This window comes from Amphiura filiformis, chromosome 13 (genome assembly GCF_039555335.1).
Source record: "Amphiura filiformis chromosome 13, Afil_fr2py, whole genome shotgun sequence".
In the NCBI taxonomy this organism is placed as follows: domain Eukaryota; kingdom Metazoa; phylum Echinodermata; class Ophiuroidea; order Amphilepidida; family Amphiuridae; genus Amphiura; species Amphiura filiformis.
In genome coordinates, this window is record NC_092640.1 from 60510898 (window position 1) to 60532205 (window position 21308).

The 21308-nt window shown below is 38.0% G+C and overlaps 1 protein-coding gene across 2 annotated transcripts in view; it reads right to left on the reverse strand.

The window, feature by feature from the left end:
* LOC140168607 (protein Wnt-9a-like) overlaps nt 1–21308 on the reverse strand; it is an 82443-nt gene that overhangs the window by 7163 nt on the left and 53972 nt on the right. For both annotated transcript variants that reach the window (XR_011861249.1, XM_072192007.1), the window contains exon 3: nt 13602–13885. Coding sequence is in view for 1 of the 2 variants with exons in the window: in XM_072192007.1 (XP_072048108.1) it covers nt 13602–13885 (284 nt within the window). In the remaining variant the exon portion in view is untranslated. The remainder of the gene's footprint in view (nt 1–13601; nt 13886–21308) is intronic.

Below are 21308 nucleotides of genomic sequence, written 5' to 3' on the forward strand. Positions count from 1 at the left end.
CTATGCACGATTTTGATATCAGACGAAAATCTTCTGATACCGGGTTAGAAAATGATGAATATCTCCCGTCATGATTTTTTTCTCAAGAAACCAGATTTGGTCTCATAAACTTGGAAATACGTGTTGAACAGATATGATAGTCGCTAGAATGCGCTTTGAAAATTGGCCGTGCGCTTTGAACTCAAAATTTGACCATTTTATATTGCGTTGGTCCTGTTATGGACTACAGCGTGCAGCGTGTAGTACAGCTGCACTCACTGTAGGCAGTATATAAAAGTCGATGACCATTGACCTCAATGGGGTATACAAGCTTAATCACGCACAACCAAGATCGATTACCCGGCTATTGTGAGTAGCCTTAGTTATGTCCCTCGATTAATTATTAGTTTAAAAGAGCTTTAAAGGTTTGAACCAAATGGCTAATCGTGGCTGTGGATTTAACCTACCATGGCGATTCCTGCCATGAAGATATAGGGTCGAAGACACTGTGCCCTATAGACGAATCCAATTTCACGCATTTCTACACCTCAATGGCAGCCATAGCTGGGTCCCCGCTGGGCTTATCCCACCTGAAATGTGAAATGATGCGCCCTTGGCGGGAATTTTAAACGGCATTCCATCACACGTGTTTACACATAAACAAAAGATTGATGAAAGTTTACAACACAATATACATCATAACATCGATTTTTAAGCGGCTTTATTCCACCCAATTGGACAGTCACAACACCAGTTTGGTGCAGAGGGGACCCAGTAATGGCCGAATGAATTTTGACCATCACTTGGCTCGTTGGATTCGTCTGTAGGATACACCACAAGTCACCGATATTGGTGTTGAATTCGGGGTGTGCAGAAAGAGATTTGGATGGAGTGTTTCCTATCAAAACTGCAACTCCTTGCATTGTGAAGAAAGATTGAAATTCTGCAGGAAAGATTAAAATTTGTTCATCCTATTAACCCAGAGAACTAAGTATAATAACTTTCATCCTTGCATTGTGGTTCAATCATATCACGAATTACAGTTAAAATCGAAGTTACCAGAAAATCGGCGTTTCCCGATGTTTTGGTAACAAACACTATAACTAAATTGTTGTAAACAATTCTTTTTGTTTATCTCTATGCCGATACATGATAGCTCCTTTCTGCAGCCAAGGAGTCTGATAGGCCTATAATTGACCTTCCACAAGCATAGCACAACACAACTTCACGAATCAAAACGAGGACAGGACCCTCGTTTCGTGCAAAGCATTATGGTAATGGCTAAGCTCCCTTTTGTGCACCATCTTGGTATTTTAAAAATGAACAAAGAGGGCGGCTAGTAACAGATAAAACAAAATAAACACATGCACCAACAAACAAACAAGCAAACAAACACAAAATGAATATTAAAGCGAACAAGATATAATTATACAACAAAGTGCTCCATGTTTTTAAAGAGTTGTCATCTATTTTATTTGAGGCACCTTGTATTCCCTGTATTGCTTGAGACCCCTACACTGGGTAAGAACCCGGTTGGGTAAGTTTTTTTTTACTAACATTGGGGTAAATTTTACCCAACATTGTTTTTGTTTGAGACACCCTATATCCAATAAAGCGACATGGTCAGTTTTGTAGGCGACACCCTGTAATGCAACCAAGCATCAGGATTATGTGTGAGACACCCTGTATATCTCATGCAGTCAAACACTGGGGTTAGATTCGATATTCGGAGCCTGGGTTACATTTGGTATGGAACACCGTATAGCTCATTCGCTCAAGCGATCAAGCACCATGCCAGGGTTAGATTTTGCGTGAGACACCCTGTATCTCTTAAGGCCGCAATCAAGCATTATAAACACTCTAAAGGCTCAGTTGTTGTAAGACCATGTATCTCGGGTCTGTATCCCACCCGCATGGTCAGAATTTGTTTGAGACGCACTCTAGCCCTTGCAATCAAGCACACCCGGGAATTGGTGCTTAATTTGAACTCTAATGACGAGTACATGCAGGAAGAAAACATCCGTGTGAATTAAAATTTGACTGAAACTCAAATCGGTCAAGAAAACAGTACTATTTAGGTCTATATGCACAACATTTTAAATGCATGGGAGACCTCCCAGTCGGCGAGAGGGCCATGTGAACTTTTCATCATTTTTATTTCTGATACAATTTGCTATGATTTGGTTTACAAAATATTATGATTTTGAATACGTATGTTTTTAGAAAATACGACTACAAAATGATCTGCGTGTAACATTCAAATGGTTTCTGAAACCTCTACGGTTCCATATTTGGGAACTATGAACACTGAAACTGAATGCTTAACGATTGCGAAAACATAACCAGACGAAAAGGGTTGATCTCTGCATCTCAAAAATTGTCCTTTCTGCCCTTTTATAGAACCTTTTGTAGGTATATTGTAGTTCTATGTGGTCTTTAAGGAACCATTTTCAGGTCTAGAATAGTTCTTTCTGGTTTTAGAACCTTTTGCAGATCTAAAATGGTTCGTTCTCTCCTTTACAGAGAACTGTTGCTGGCATTTAAATGTTTCTTTCTGGTCTTTACAGGTCTGAAATGTTTTCTTTCTTGTATTCCAGAAGTTCCCTTTCGGCTCTAGAAGTTTTTAAGAAACTTGAAGAGATGTGTAGAAATACGACGCCTTTTCCTGATCTAGGAGGCCACATAAAATTATTTAATGATAACTTTTGCATTCGTTTGCAAATTACACCAATTCTTTTTCATCCAAGACGTACAAAACGCAGTACAGTGTGGTCAAAAAAGAACTTTACCCAGTTAATATCTCAGAGTTTAGAGCAGCTATTCCCAATATTTTGTTACTTAAGCTTCCTTTTCTCTAATTTGTTCTCCACTTATTCTTAGAAAGATATATATTTAGAATATACGTGAATAGCTGCTCTATTACTCCGAGAAATTAACCTTTCAAATTGGGTAAAGTTCTTTTTGGACCACCCTGTCCGTATAATATCTTGTCACGAAGATAATACTACGCCGGTGCTGCGTGCAAAACCACATACCTTTGCAAAATATGATATTTTGCATATGCAAAATTACATACTTTCCAAAAGTATGTAGTTTTGCATATGCAAAATTACATACTTTCCAAAATTATGTAGTTTTGCATATGCAAAACTACATACTTCGGCAAAATATGTAGTTTTGCATTATGCAAAATATCATACTTTACGGTCACTATGAAAAAATACAAGTTTTGCTGGGAAACCCCGTGCAGTTCGTGTTTGTGAATAAGGGCGCATGTCACAATGATTGGTAACTTATATTTTAAAAGGCAAAATATAGCGGACTGTGTATGTAACAAATGAATTAGCAATATCTGTATCTGTCTCCACAATCCTAAAGTATTAGGCTACATATAATATAAATTATTCTTTGAAAGTAGAGAATATTAGAACAGTGACCGTATGGATCCATTCTGCCCCTAAACCGGCCGATACCGAACAACACATAGGGCCTACACGGCCTTGACCTGCGGTTGTCTAAATTCTGAGGATTTGCATGCTGGTCAGGTAGAAGATAAATAACAGAGTGGGCAGAGTGACCTTCAGCTTCTGCGTGTTTGGTCAGACCTACCGTATAGGCGTAGGCTGCATGGGGTGTATCCTGCATAAATTAGTGTTCTTGGTCAACCCTGAGAGTAGTATATATACCTCAGGTTCAAACACATGTTTCACACTTAGGCCTAAGTGCAGGGCTGTCAACTCTCACGCATTGGCCGTGAGTCTCACGCATTGGGTCACTTTCTCACGGTCTCACGCCAAGGTAGTATAATCTCACGCCTAGGTAGTAAATCTCACGCAAAAAGCTGGAAAATGAGTAAAATCTCACGCATCGTCATGAATAACTTGTTGCTCCTCCCCCCCCCCCCCCCGCTTTTGCTTTTCACATTCCCGAGCGCCGTGGCTCAAATAATCATGGTACAAAATGAACATTGTTGTCGGCAAATCCCGGTACGCCTCTGTCTCACGCCAAGCAATTCCAAAAAGTTGACAGCCCTGCTAAGTGTACGCTGCATGACTGCACTGCAAAAAAAAGTGTTCAACATTAGAACACCACCTGTGCAAAATTTGACACACTGTATTCAATTTCATAATGCTTGGTGTTCGTAACCATAATGCTTAGTGTTCGTAACATAACGTCAGAGGAAACTTTTAAACACATAGTGTTTGAAGTGTTCAGCATTAGAACACCACCTGTTCAAATGTTGACATACTGTATTCAATTTCAGAATGCTTAGTGTTCGTAACATAATGTCAGAGGAAACTTTTAACACATAGTGTTTGAAATGTTCAGCATTAGAACACCACCTGTTCAAATTCGACATATATGCCTATTTGACATACTGCATTCAATTTTGTAATGCTTAGTGTTCGTAACATAACGTCAGAGGAAACTTTTAAACACATAGTGTTTGATCTTTCACTAAATGTTCATAAAATGAACACTGTATGTTTAATCTACAATTTTCACAACACTATTAATAGGCATAGCATAAAATGCTCGCCTGATTGTAAAACCATTTTTATAATTGGTTCTATTATTTATGGAGATCATCAGTTGTTCTCATTTTATTTTACACAGGCCTGCAGCTTGCACGGAATGAAAGAACATTGAACATTTTGCGGTTTATAGAAAATACCTGAAAATAGGCCTATTAGGGCCTATAGGGGTAGGCTTACGTCGAATATTGAAATTTAGGCCTATACCGTACACTCCAAATAACTCTGGGTGCACGCCCATAAAGGTGTTCACAACTTTTAAACTGAATGAACATGTAATGTGTTCGTTTTGAACACTGTATGTAGGCTATATTTACCACGTGCTGGGCCACGCATGCGTCGTTGCACCGTATAATAGAACAGACGATGTCATCGGAGTGAGAAACCGCGATTCGGACGGGGATTTGGAGGTGAGATTTTACCCACAAAATACCATTTTATTTAAAAACAAATATATCGAACGTGTTCTCCACATATCATAGAACAACGAGACTAAAAATGTAAATTCATCGTTTTTTGTATTGCGTGGTTTTAGTGCATTTTAATGAATGCGCAGTAAGCTTATCAATCATGACCATGCAATAGTCACATGGTCAGACAGTGTGCAAATCTGCAATTTGATATAGGCCTAATGTGAATTATACTGTACCCTATTAAAACCTCTGACGAGTGTGTCTTACAACTGGTCAGTATGCGGGTCGATTTCATGCCATGGCATGCCTGATGGAATAGATGTAATTGCGATGTTGCACTAGTCAAACATGCATAGGCCTAGCCCTAGGTTTGCTGTAATTTACTACTGAGTCTGTTGTTACAATTAAATTTCGGACAAATGTGTACATTTATACATTGACCCATTGTACTTTGCTTTGTGTAGGCGTATTGCATCCCTTTTTGTAACACTTATTGAACATATGTAGGCCTAAGTGTCATATGTTCCAGACTTGAACACTAAGTGTATGACATTTGTGAACACAACTCAGTGTTCAAAGATTAGAACACAAGTGTTCTAAATGATTAGAACACAAGTGTTCTAAAGCTGAACACATTTGATTTTGAACATGTAAATGTGTTCTTAAAGTGTTACATAGCATTGAACATATAAATGTGTTAGGATTTGGAACACTTTGTGTTCAAAGTTTTAACATTAGGTGTTCAAAACATGAACACACCATGTTCACAAAATGACGACAATATGTTAACATCAAGTGTTCAAAAGGTGAACACACGTGTTCACAAATTATACTGTTGTGTTAAAGTCTGGAACACTTGGTGTTCACAATCAGTACACTTTTATATGTTCAATAAGTGTTACAATTTTTAGTGTTCTAATTCAGAACACTTTTTTTTGCAGTGTGTATGTTTCTGTTTTCAGGGATGATTATCCTAATGTCTAATAAATGATGAGGGACATTAATTTGGTGGTATGCACCCTTACAACACACATCGCGCGGTGTTTCTTTATGCAAAATAAAAGTTATGCAAAACATCATACTTTGTTAGTATGTAGATATGAATGCTATACCGGGGTCATCATGGGGACACTCTATCATGTTTACATGAATGTTTTCGGATGAGCAGGAAAACACATAATATCAAACGCAAAACAAATTTCCTGCCCTTGGGAAGTAAACAAGAGTGGATCGAGAAATACGTTGTGGAAAAAATTGATTTCGACATTCTTAGCTTTTCCCCCATGTCAATTTTTAATAATTTGCCATAAAATTGGCATCATATCGCGAATCAAAAAAAAATGATATCAGAAGGGCATTCCTCGTATTCAGAGTGCAATTTGGTGTGTCTGATGTGCTCTCAGTGCTCTCGGGTCCCACAACTGTGCAAAGGTTGGTGACCGAACCCTTAAGGTACCAAGCAACCAAAATCATTGCCTGCAAAGTAAGAGCGTCTAAAATCTACAGCGGCATATATAATTTGCCAATTTATAGGAACACGCCTCATGCATGCTTAGGCTACGACATGCTTCATTTGTTTTGACCGACATGAGCAGCCAACTTTACCAAACTAAAACTCATAGCCTACATCCCTAAAAATACCATAATATGCCAACATTTACATAGACATATTATGTCTATTATAATCATTTCTTCCCCTTTTAGTTCAGAGAAATCCCCATGCACCAGTCTACGTCTGTGCACTTTTTTGACAATGACCATACACAGCGACTGTTCCGGAACTTTAAAGATGGCGAACTTAGATTGGAAAAGTGTCAACATAAAGTGGCCAAGGGTAGCTATAGAGTTAACCAAGGGACTTGATTATGATATGTGCCTAGGCCTTCCAAGAATAGCGCACACACATTTAAAATTTTTTTAATATCCATTATTAATAGCTATATTTAATCCCCAAGTCGTTTTCATATTAATTTTGTGAGACAATCATTCAAAAATGATAATTTCGCTAAGTGTCCTCGGGTAACTGTCATTGCAAATGCACATTACCGCTGGTCTTTGGAGCCATTTCCCCTAGCATGCGCCTGCGTGGTACACCCGAATTTGAAAATTGATCAAATCTTATGCTCCATATAATGTTATGCTCCAGAACCATTATGCCTAGCCGTAACCATAACGTCACTGAACGTTATGCTCCTGATGCGATATGTGCTCCTCCGGCAAAAGATCACGGTTGACGCTATCGCAAATAGCGCCTTGCCATAATAAATCTGCCAGCCGCGTCGTGCAGTACCATTTTCATGATTTTCAATGATTCAGACCATCGTGCACTAAAACATTTGCGTCCAAAAGCATGCAAAGAACGGAGTCGCTTTACAGCCTAACAAAGTATAGGACAGGGGTGCAAACCATGTATATTTTGGAACGCAATCCTATTTCGTGAAAGTGAGACCCTTGACCACTCGGCGATGTGTAAATGGGTATCTGAAGGTTCCTCTGCCTGTTTGAAAGAAAAGACAATTTGCTAAAACTAATGTTTTAAGGCCACAACCCACAACCCACCCCGGGAACCCACCCCCGGGAACCCACCCCGCCCATTGGTATACAACTGGTCTTCCTGATTTAGCTTCTACTCTCCGGAGCACGTTTCATTATCGATCCCATCTCCAATTCTTTAAAGCCCGGCATCATTTTGGTGACGTATCCTGTACCTTATTAATGATGATGTTCGGGGAGCATTTGATGTCAATGATATCTCAAATTTGCATCGCATAGAGACAAGACTATTCTTGAAGTAACCCACTTTCTCATGTTTTGAAACCCAAAACTTGGCTCGCTTCTCAAGTTGACGAAATGTACCACGACTCGTGCGTGTGAAGCCGTGACGAACACGACGAAATGAGGGACTTACTTGTTACCGATTTGTTGAAGGCTGCGATACAGTGCAGTACAGTCATCTTTCAATTATATTCCATGAATTAAATAAAAGAGAGTTAAGAGACTATTCAGAAAGTAATGAATTGGCATGTTTGTAGGCCTACCTTGTTTTATTTGTAATTGTAAAGAAATAAACATGGGAATTCCCAGGGTCGGGGTTGATTTGACTTTGATTTAAATCTGAGCTGAGCTGAGCGACTTCGTGGTTTCCCCGATCGTGTGCAGAGGGTAAAATAGTGTGTACAATTGTGAAAAACAAAACATCCGCTTCAAACCCAAATACTGACAGAGCTATGATTGTTTCGAATCAGCCGAGTAACGTTCCATTGTCTTTCGTTGGAAATTTGATTGCATTATAAACCGGGCTATAAAAAGGCATTCTCACCGTAAGTGGACAAGAAATCCTTAATTTCCAAAATCTGGACATTATCAGCCGCCATTCCATTTTTTTTATTCATGTTTATTGAAACTATTTTTTCCAATGAACTGAGAAATGATCAGGGAATTTTAAAATGGGATCGTGGATAGGGGATATATCTAGCCCCATTGCCCGGGGGAGGGTGTCCAATGGTTGAAGGTATACGGGTATGGGCCACCGTTTGGGAGTACCTTTTCAGCGATTTTGACATATCGATGGGTTTTCAGTGGAGACCAACGCGCCCAATTAGGCGCATTTGTGCAACGGGTGCAAAGTGTCCTTAAAAGCGCACAATTAGGGCAAATTTGGGTGCTTTTTGGGTGTTTTGTGAAAAATTAGTAAACTGATGGGTAGCAAAAACAGCAAAAGGGAAATTTACATGAGATCTATATTCTTATGGACTATATTAAGCGGTGAAATATGTGAATACTGCCTACAAAACTTATGTTGTGCCTACTCATGACTTTCAGCTATATCTTCCTTTAAAAAAACGTTCTGACTTTGACAAGGTAAATGTAGATGTACCTAAGGCAAACTGTCACATCAACTGAGTGATTCGTTGATCTGCACAACCCTTAGTATTACCGGGCCAGGCCACTGGGAGGTATAATGTCCAGTTTCAGGCGATGACCAAAAGGCTTATGGATATGCATGATTTGGGACTAAAATCTCGGTCTCGTCTGTGAAAAATGAATTGCCATGGTTACCGCTACACCGTCTGGGTTAGGGGTTGTCGGGGGCGGGAACGGGGGCGTTAAACATACTTGGAAACTGGTTTGTTTTACAGTGATGCTATATCTACAATGCTGCAGTTACGTCAACTTTCGCCTGAAGTCTTATGTTTGGACCCGTACTATAAAAAGGGTTCGTGTTGATTTCATTTAAATCGCAATTATGACATTGATAATTCTTTCTGATTTAATAAATATTTACTGTTTTATTTTCGTTTTTTGTCACGTGCTTGTACTTGAACTATTTAGCCCCATTATCATACGAGGGTCATTCAAAAAGTTCTGCCTCCACTCTCATACCTATTTTTGTCATGTGCTTGTGTTTGAACTTAGCTCTATTATCATGCGAGGGCCCGAAACATCTGTCTTTATTCTATGTCTGTAGGCCTATGGCAAAATGGAGCCGCACATGCCACATCTTCGTCACAAAATGAGAAACTTAAATGAAGTAAAAGTATTCAATCGCGCATCTGCTCTGGATCTTCTATGCCATCTCATCTTACAGATGTACAGTGAGAAAATTCAGGACACCGCCCTGGTCAAATCTTGGATCTTGGTATTTCCTAAACCTGCATTGTGAACCATTGCCAGATCATGCTACCATAAGAGCAAAACGACTAAAAGAGTTCAACAATGAAGAGCTTTGTTGCAAAAGCCCATACATCCACTTTTTGACTTTTTGAGAAACAGCCTTTTTTATAATTGTGCAAGTATTACTTGTTCAATTTGATTCAATTTGGGTTTGGATAAAGTGTTGATGAATAGAAACTAAAAGAATAGTTTGGTACAATTTGCAAGCCTTCCTATTTATTTTATTATTTTTTCACGCCTTTTGTGGAGGGCTTTTGCAACAAAATAAATCTACCCTTCTAGAATTGCAATCAAATTTGAGCCCCTTTGTTTGCACTTCATTATGTAACTTGACTAATGCTTTCAAAATCAAAAGAAAAATTGAAATATCTCATTTACTTTTTTAGTTATGAATTTTTAATTAAATCCGGCAAAATGCCATTTTTGAGCATATTTTCCGAAGTTATAACTTTTGTTATTTACAATGAATTTTTTCAAACATAGTGACCCCAAAACAGTTCCTTTTGGTTTTAAAGCTAAAGAACATTCAAGGCTACTATTATACGTCAAAAATTATTTTCCTAAAATTTTATATTCATTTTAAGTTCAGATTTCCGGAAATTCCCTAAGATTTCCCAAACGGGAAATATACGATATTTCCAGAAGGGAAGGTGGTATGAAGGTCAAACAACCACCAAAATGTGTATTTTTACCCACACTATAATGTCATGCCAATAACTCAATTTCAGCCAGAAGTGGATGTAAGGGCTTTTGCAACAGAGCTCTTCAATTATAGTCAACTGTGATTATGCCCTGGCCTGGATCTCTTTCGTGCCATCTTGTCCTACATTTCGGACAAGGGCCCTATTTTGTCTGACGGTATGCCTTACTAAGGGCAAGGTTCAAGATATGTGCAGCAAGAGTTCAACCCTGAGAATGCCCTGGATCTTCTCTGCCATCTTCTTGTCTTGTCAACTTCAGGACACAGGCCACATTATAGATTTCCGAAACTCGTGTCTTATTTCGTACGATAACGAGGTAAAAGATGTTCTGGATTCTATATGCCTCTTCTTCAGTTCTTGTCACACATTGAAAAACTTAAGGACACGGCCAGGGTCCAATTATCATGATTATGGATTTCCGAGACACTTGTCTAATACTAAGGGCAGAATTAGGGGAACGAGTTTGATCATATATCCCATCTCGTCACACATTGTAAACTTGCACCATTTTTGAGTTTCAGCGAAACCCTCGCATAATGGCTTAGGATATAGGCAATTCAGTTGAAATCATACACCCCCTATGGAAGAAAATCTCCCACACAGGGGATGTTGATTTCAAACTGAATCACCCAGTTAGGTAACCCCATCATTTGAAATTCACACTCCCTGTGTGAAAGATTAAGGTCATGTCTTCTATAGGGGTGGATGGATTTCAACTAGTATAGCCATGGGGTAAAGCCTGGATCCTGCCCTGACACGGGTCTCTTTCATATCATTGTCGTGTCTTACACTGAATCTTAAAGGCCCGGTCACACTGTGACGAATAGGGGTGAACGGCAAGCGACGTTAAGCTGCGAATTGCAATTTTGAATTTACCGCCACTCATCGTGGGTTGCCGTTAGTTGTCGCTGACGAATCCGTCAGCGACCGCAGACGGCCGAAATTATTCGTCGGGTTTTGTGACGACAAAACAGTAGTTGTGATTCCGTTCAAATTTCGTTGGAGACCGCAACCCTCATTTCTTTGACGTTTCCATACCGTGCGAAGCCGTCTCTAGTCGTTTTGAGGTCGTCACAATTTCGTTGGTAGTCGTTGTCAACGACCATTGACGAATAAACAACGGCAAGCGACGTCACATCTCGAACCCTGACGACACGTTGCGGCAAGCAACGAAATTGTAACGATCTTGGTGCGACAGTGACTTTTTGTCCGGAGAGTGACGGATATTGTTTGCGAGCATCGTTTGCGAGTACCTGCGGCATTGAAACGGTGGTCTGCGATGGGTTACGATTTTTAAACGATGGTCAACGATTTTAAACTTTTTGTGCGATTCATGAAATATATATATGCATTTGTAGGATTGTAGAAATTAATCAAGTCTTTTTTATGGTCGTTGACAACGACTACCAACGAAATTGTGACGACCTCAAAACGACTAGAGACGGCTTCGCACGGTATGGAAACGTCAAAGAAATGAGGGTTGCGGTCTCCAACGAAATTTGAACGGAATCACAACTACTTTTTTTGTCGTCACATAAATTTTTCAACATGTTGAAAATTTCCCGACGAATAATTTCGGCCGTCTGCGGTCGCTAACGGATTCTCAGCGACAACTAACGGCAACTCACGATGAGTGACTGTAAATTCTAATCAAGTCTTTTTGTGCGATGTTTGACGTTTTATTGACGTCAGTTCGATTTCAATAGACTACCCGGCACGATGCAATTTTAAAGTTCATATAAAGAAAATAATATCAATAATAATCAAAAATATTAATATTTCTGATTATTATTGATATTGTTATTGATATTGATGTTAATATTTGTGATTATTATTGATACTGATATTAACATTTTTTATTATTATTGATATTGATGATAATATTTTTGATAACTATTGATATATTGATATTAATATAATAGTTTGGATTATTATTAATATTGATTTTAATATTTTGATTCCTATTGATATTTATATTAATTTTTTTGATTATTTTTGATATGTGTAGTATTTGTTATTATTATTGATATTGATATTAATATCTTTGATTATAATAATTGATATTTATGTTAATATTTTATTATTGATATATTATTGATATAGATATTAATAGTTTGGATTATTATTGATATTAATTTTTACTATTTTTGATTATTATTGATATGTGTAATAGTTTTGATTATTATTGATATTGATGTTAATAATCCTGATTATTATTGATATAGATATTAATAGTTTGGATTATTATTGATATCGATTTTACCATTTTTGATTATTGTTGATATTGATGTTAATATTTTTGATTATTATTGATATTGATATTTTTGAGTGGATGATCAGAACGTTGTGAAGAGTGGGAACGCCAAAGGGGACTATACGACCCGCACACACACAGGCTTTGATGTCGGCTGCTGAGTCACGTCATCATCACCGCAATCCACCGTCAGCTGTCGTTCCTTGCCGCAAGCAAATCCGCTGCCAGCCGTCTGACCTCGTTGCTTGTTGTCGGGCTCCGTCAAGACTTCGTCACTCACCGCCCAGACAACGTCCGGTTTTGGTCGCTAGTCTCCGTTTCCTGCCGCAGCCTTTCGTCCCTTGCCGTCGTGTTGTCGCTAAAGGTCGTTCCCACTCGTCAGCGAATCTTGTTTTTCCTCTTTTTGTCGTCGCTTTGCCGTCAACATTTTGTGATTTTCACGTTCGTCACCTTTCGTTGCTTATCGTCCGTCATAGTGTGACCGGGCCTTTAGGACACTGGCCCAATTTTTAGATTTCAGAAACCCTATGATCATAATACTAAGGCAAATGAGTTCAACCGTGACAATGCCCTGGATCATACCGCATCTCGTCACACATTGAGAAACACAAAGACACGGGCCCATTCTGGATTTCCGAACACTAATACTTTAACTCAGGGAAAAAATGAGGTGGATCTTTAGGGTTCAATGTCATTCCCTCGTCATGCTATGAGCACCATCACATCCCATTGATAATGTACCGGCATCTCTGTGATGAGTCAACCATTATTCCTCGGGTTATGTTAAGTTACATCTTTTGTTGTTCCCGGCATAATCATTTTGAAAGAACAAACAAGCAAACAAAACAAGCAAAGTAAAAACAAAACAATAAAAGAACCCGAAAAATCAAACAAAGCAAAACAAGAGTAGGCGCTCAGGGCTTTTTAAAGACAGGGGAAGACACAATGTTTGGAGAACAAGAGAAGGGTTCTTCCATGGTGTTTAGACATACAAACAACAACATGTAAACATACAAACATAAAAAATGAATTGAAATCCACTCACCCTGGTTCCTAGTACGGTGTTATGACTGTCGACTTTGGCTCTGTAATCTTGGTATCTCTTTTCTCCTCCTTTCTGTGCTTTAAGAAACTCCTTAACAAAATTGACGCTATACTTCAAGTTGTCTCCACATCCACCCCATTTCCAGGCTTCTTTATTAATGTCCATATCAAATGAGTTGGCATCACACGAACACCTGTCCAATTCTCCACTGCTGCAGGACTGTGCGATGGCATGTGTAAGGCCTGCTGATGACACGGCGTAGATGAAAGATGTCTCCTTTAAAGCTGGAAGAAGATAATGAAGAGGAGGTAGATTGGTTTAATGAGGGATAGGAAGAAAAATAATCATCACGCTTTTGTTTTAAGATGTAAGCATGGTAAATGTATACTAAGTAAAAACAAGAACTGTCTTTAAAAAAGACAACGCCATGAAGATCATATTTACCAGCTCCAATAGGGTATACATTGTTCAATATTCTTAAACACGTGAGAACGTTCCTGCAATCTTATTGGTTCTTACCCGTGTGATATGACACGATATCACACGGGTCAGCGAGTGCGCATCGACGCGATACTCGTATTCTATTTGAACCAATTTAGTGGTCTTTTAAAGCTGAAAGTCAGGGTCTTTCAGCACTCTGTTTTGGTAAAATTCAGGGGTCACGGTCTTCGGGAGCTGCGCTGTCTCAAAACTGGGGTCTTTCCGGATGAGCATACCCATCATTATTTTGTGGTTAAGTGCTTGAAATAATAAAATCATATAAATATAGTAAGTATTCTATTTGTGTCTAATCATTGTATACGAGTGACTGTGAGTTATAATGGTCATTTGTATATAGAGGAAAGTTCAATGTTGAATGACATAAATATTGTTAAAGTTGGCACATAATGTTGTCTGCTAGTTTGGCAAGTCCTCTCACACATAATCTCCTATCCCAAGTAAAAGGCAGTATATGCATGGTTTATTACGGTCAGATACTGTCGTTTACTTTGGGTTCAGATTGGTTCAAAATGTTACCCCTGGTAAGAATGAATAGAATGATTAAAAACACTATAAAAACCAGCAAACAAAAAACGTTTTCGACATCATTCGCGAAAGGTTAGAAAAGGTTGCCAGAAAACGTTTAAAAGGGTATAAAACATTTTCATAACATTCAAAAACAATTTTTGAAAATTTACTGCAAAATATTCTAACACAATGTTAAGTGTTGCCGAAATATTTGGCAAAAAAAAAAAAAAAAAACATTTTACAATAACGTTTTGACAACATTTCTAAAATGTTGTTGTAGTGTGTTTTCATAGAAAACATTTTAAAAAACGTTTTCTTTTATGATCCGACATTTCATGGTATTAAAACGTTTTTACCAAAACAAAAACTGCAGTAGGCATCTTTCCATGGTATGCTGCTGTGCAGTTTTCAGTTTTTGCTGCATCTTCTTAAGGAGATCATGTATTATTCTTGGATAGATAATCGTTTTTGGAAAGCCATAATGTTGATTTTCCATGTTCATAAAAATGTCCAATTTGAGTAGTCAAAATCGTGGCTGTACTCTGCGTGTCGAGAAGAGTTTATTCGCGACATGTGACTATTATGTTTCATATAAATAATAAACAATAATATTATTGGTAAGTTCGACGACCTGTCAATAGGTCTTAGTCAAGTTTCTTGGTTAAACACCTGTAGACCTAAGTATGATTCTGTCTACGTATTTCACATACTATAGTCCAATTATTTATTGAGTTGATTTTATGGTAACAAACCGCAAAATTAGTTAACAAAGGGCAAAAAGTTACAGCAGGTGAGCACACTTTGCCTCTTCGCTACATTCAAAAAAGTTTTCCTCCAATTTCGTTAACTTCGAAGTCGTATTTGATAGGAAATAGTAAATACAACACAACACCTTTACTTGTTTAAATCTTATCTAAACGACATTTCAATAAGCTTTAATATCTATACATAATGTTTTATTGAAAACATGTTGGGTGCGTTTTATTTCATTCATTCATTTCATTTAATTCGGCTGCGAAGCAGGCGACTACAGGTGACTACAGGTATATACAAAGCCTATCCATGAACTATACGTTTTGGAGCCAAATGCGGTAATGGCATCGAAGTCCCCGAACAGTTTTTGCACATAAGACAAGTAGGATGTTCTTTGCCTTCCAGGTCGTCTTTAATGGTCTCTTGCCATACAATGGGGGTACAGAGAGCATATCTTCGGCATAGATGTTTCATTTAGACAACTCAACGTTTGGACAAAATATGCATGCATGTTTTCCTTTTTCTTATATTGAAACCCAACCAGTAGTGATTTTTTTTTCCAATTTTATTGTATACTTTTATGCAAAGTCAGATGGGAGAATTTTTTTTTGCTCATCAGTGGGCAATTTTTTTTCGTCTGGGCGAATTTCTTTTCCTTCAAAAACTCCCATACCCCTTGGAAATCCGCGCCCCTTATATGTTATGGTTAGGGTTAGAGTTAATAAGGGTTAGAGTTAGGGGTAGGATCATGGTTCATATCGAACATTATTTGTTTTTTCTTTGGACGAGCCTTGGGGTTGTAACCAAACCACACGAGTGCAGTAAATGCCGGGTAAAAGCAATCCCCAAAATACAAGTATCAGCCTAGCCAATATTTTATAGTATGTTTTTAACGGCAACAAATGGTCAAAGGGCGTTATGTGGGAGAGATATCTACAGTTGTGTAGCATTGAAAGACGGGATTCTCCGTTAAAATTATTGATGACATCTCTACTCTTGTTTTCTATATCTAGCCTTCTTCCTTCTCATTCGTGTTCTTGTCGTTTCCACCCCTGATTTCCTTCATTTCCTTCTTTGATTTACGATATCATCATGATCATATCTGACCTATTATTAGTTCCGTTGCATGCTTCATTATTTTTATCTTTTGTGTGTAAATTGAGGGGTTTTAGTCGATAGTGGTCAAGGGCTGGATATCACTTATAGAAGTAGGACTATCTAATAAAGGTCATCATAAAGTCATCCCATTGCTTCCGAAACATGTTAAAAGTAGACATGCCTTTACGGCGATGAGGGCTGGGGAAAGGTTCCTCCATACTATTTCTCTTCTTTCAACCCTCAGTACTGTCTTCCCAAGTCCGTTCACTCCGAAAGACGCAGACGTCTCATGGTGCATTTCCACGATTACTAAGTGTCAGTACTGTGGGGAGCGTGTATTTGTATTTTATTTCAAGTCAAGCGGCTCAACCGGGACTTCGATGTTATTGTGCCTCAAGAGTATGTGAAGGAGTCTATGGCACGTAAAAAACCCCTAAAAACCCGGTTTCTCGGATTTGAAAAACCAAGTTTCTCGATTTGAAAAACCAAGTTTCTCGATTTGAAAAACCAAGTTTCTCGATTTGAAAAACCAAGTTTCTCGATTTGAAAAACCAAGTTTCTCGATTTGAAAAACCAAGTTTCTCGATTTGAAAACCAAGTTTCTCGATTTGAAAACCAAGTTTCTCGATTTGAAAACCAAGTTTCTCGATTTGAAAAACCAAGTTTCTCGATTTGAAAAACCAAGTTTCTCGATTTGAAAATCCAAGTTTCTCGATTTGAAAAACCAAGTTTCTCGATTTGAAAATCCAAGTTTCTCGATTTGAAAAACCAAGTTTCTCGATTTGAAAAACCATGTTTCTCGATTTGAAAACCAAGTTTCTCGATTTCAAAAACCAAGTTTCTCGATTTGAAAAACCAAGTTTCTCGATTTCAAAAACCAAGTTTCTCGATTTCAAAAACCAAGTTTCTCGATTTCAAAAACCAAGTTTCTCGATTTCAAAAACCAAGTTTCTCGATTTCAAAAACCAAGTTTCTCGATTTCAAAGCATAGGTTTTCGACGAGAAACCTGGTTGATCGCTCGAAAAAGCAGGGTTTCTGTGAAAAAACACGTTTTTCTCTTCTATTGTGTATTAAACTTGGTTGGTGGTATATGTAATGTCAAGAAACTTACAAGAACAGAAGCTCTATAGGTAACAGGGCACACGACAGTTCCAAAGTATACATAAACCAGACCAGACGTTTGTCAGACGACAGGGTGTGTACATCGCCCCGAATTTTGCACTTTCTAAAATAAATATTGGCCTATACAACAATATCTGTCCACTTTTGAACGCCTGTAAAATTTATCTATTTCCGGATTTTATTCTATTTTTGTTCCGACGGAACACTGCACGGTTAATGTTCCAACGTAGCTGACAAAAACAAAAAATGAACGAACTTTTCAAAGTTTTTGTATCGTATCTCAAAAGCCTCGTATTTGTATCGGAGTTGAATAGGACAACAATACACAGATTGACATGTCTGTCTTACGCGGCCTATAGGCCTACACGTTCAATTTTATTGGGTAATATCAAAGACAAATTGTGGGATAGGCTTTCATGACGGGAATTCATAGCAATTAGGACAAAGTAGCTAAGAATGAGACATGTCGTAGACCGCCCCTTGCTTACTGATGGCTCTGAAAAGAGCCGTTCACTGAAGACTGCTCCTTGTCTACAGAAAACAAGCAGACCTCACCTATCATCTGCTAAATTTAAAGATTTGGTGGCTCTGAAAAGAGCCGTTCACTGAAGACTGCCCGTTGTCAACAGAAAAACAAGCAGACCTCGCCTATCTGCTAAATTTAAAGGTTTGGTGGCTCTGAAAAGAGCCGTTCAGTTCACTGAATACTATCTGCTGATGCAACTGCAGAGAGTTAGCATCTGACGTCAGTCTGTGATCACCGATCTCATAGGCAAGGGGCAGTCTATTTAGTTATTCAATAATCACACAAAGAGGTACGGGGCAACCTACTTTGTTGCAGAGCCGTTCACTGAAATATAAACCATAGCAATACTACATGTACTATATCGTCACCGTACTACGATAAATTGCCTAACTCATTTTCTTGTTGTAATTTTGAGAACAAAGTACAAAATGTGGTTCAAGCATGCACCACCAGTTTCGTCATCACCCTAATTATTTCGGAGTATTCCCTTTAATTTGTACCATTTTGTTCTTGTGCAACGATTGGTGAATAAATATGTTTAGATGCATGCTCGAACCATATTTTGTCATATTTGATCAAAGATGGCTGCCAGTTAGAATGGTACAAACCCAGCCTTCCGGTTGTTTTTCCGCGTGGTTTATTATCCCCAAGCGCTATTATAAACTTTAAAACTTAAACTTAAAAACTAAAAAAACTAAACAACTTTGTTATTGTTTATCCGAATGGAAAAAATAAAGTATGACAAATATAAATCGATTGACCGTCCTGACCCTCCCTTTATAATTGGTTCCACACCCAATAAGGGTAACATCTTATCTCCCCTGGGTAAAGGGAATTTTGTAGATTCTCCCCCTATTGCAGGATAGTTGGCAGTGACCGTAGTTCGTCACTCATAGTGACATGTCCAGGTTTGATCAAACATGACAAGAAGGCCATTGACGGGGAAATACATGGGAAATGCTTAGATTATACACTCTGCAATTTTACAATAGTGTCCTGATTCCAAAATGTTATTCGAATAAAAGCAATACCTCAAGAAATGTTAGACAAAAACTACTCATATTTAACTTTGGAGTCGTTTTAAAGGATTATTTTGTACCAGTTTCCAAACGATTATATTCTTTTTGTTTAATTTTCTATAATTCTTTAAAACTTTGGGTTCCGTCAATGACATCCGCAAAAAATGGCTAAGATTGTCATTATAATATCATGTGGATCCCTAAGTCGGATTAAGCACTATTTGTGAATCACCCTGGCAAATCCTAGCGTTATTTTTATGAATGAATATTGTTAAATATGAAGGGAAACATCAATGCAATAAATAGGAATGGTAACGAGGCTTGAAAAAAAAGCATTGTGGTAAGCTTAAACCAACAAGCCGCGGTACACTTTACAGGAATTTGAAGGCTAATGCAGCTGCCTGTAACGCAAGGGGCATTTGGGGTTGAGAGGGTGGATCGAGGGCAAAATGTATTGTTTTTTAATGTTTAAAAGCCTGAAATACAAGCTTTCTGTTGCTTTAAAAATGATCAAAATCGGACATTCCTGTGCGGAGTTATGATGGATTTGGTACGGCAGAGTCATTCATAATTATTCTGATATATTGGGTTTTTTTTTTATCTGAAGTCAAATTTCCATAAATTTATACTGATTTCAGTAGTTATTCATACTTTTACTAATTACCTGAACTTTTAATGGCAGATATCTCGAAAAGCCAATTTTGACGACACTGAACGTAAGATTTCTCAAGAATGGTGGACTTGGAAATGATGCCATTATGGCTCACAGTGGCTGTGATTTGAAAAGTATTGTTTACGTCTTTAACGACTTGCGTCTAATTATTCTTCTGAAAATCATTCTACCGTTATCATGTTATCCTATTTCACCCTAACACACGAAGTTCAAAATTGAAATGGAGTAGAAAGAGTATCATGATTTATGACATTTTAGCTGAACAATTTACAAAATTTTAATATTTACAAATAATTTTCCCTCCTGGTATTTTCATTCAAACATTTTACTATGTTCCAAGTTCACCGAGGTGTCATTCGGTCAAATATTTTACCCATAATCCCATGGGTAACATACTTAGCATTCGTGCATAAAATAGAATGACTAGGTGTAACATGTGTAAACCAAGATGGCGGTCATAAAACATGTTCCAATTTGGTGTGCAACTCTATTATGAAGTCATAACTCTGTCTCAATGGAAATGGAAGTGACGTGCAAGTGTTTGGTATGCAAATGATGTTATCGTGATAAAAAATAATAATAAAAATTAAATGTTGCTTGTTCAACGATACCAGCACACTAAAAAGAATTTATATATTCTGCTGAATAATTTTTTGCTTCAACCGCATCTCCTCTCGGTACTTATCGATTGTAATATACTTTTAAAATTCCCTAACAGCTACCCATTATGTCTGGGTGTGGCGTAACAAGTGAAGTAAGTGTATAACACCTCGACAGTTGAGTCGCACAAAACCTCTGCATCAAGAATTATTCTGATTGCACCAAACTTGTTTCTGAATGGCTGTTAGATCTCACAATTGTAGGGGTATTTTGCGACTGGTTTTGTTTTAAATGTACATACTTTACAAATGTCTATGACAGAGGAAGGATGCACCCCATGTGCTATTTCTATGCTTACATATATCACATCTATTGAGCTGTTTACATGGTTTAGAAAACGTTTAAAGTTGGCGAATAATGAAAATTGACACCGGATTACTCAGTCCCTGCGATAACCACCTTATATCTAGCACTTGTCACAAGAATTAAATGTCTAAAACATTAACTCTCCACAACTCAGAATGACACCCAATAGTTGTATCTTACAGATGCCAAGGTTTCTGATGTTATTGTATTCATCTCCGGCAAGCACGGAAGCTATCTAAATGGGCTGGCAAAGTGCAGGTGCGATTGCACTCCAGTTGACGCCCTGTCCACGAGCAGCAACGACAGATCTGACTCAGCGTAACCCGTATACGCTTACGGGAACACTAGACTGATTCAAACAATTATTTTATTCCAACTTATAACATTTTTATTTGCAATTTTTCATTTGCATATTTGGAACCCTGATTTGGAATCGTCATTTATGATGTAATTGAACACGTACAAATATGCTCAGTATTGACCAAATGGCGTATATATGAGATATCAAGCGCACATTAGGAATTTAGGATTACTAAGGTCT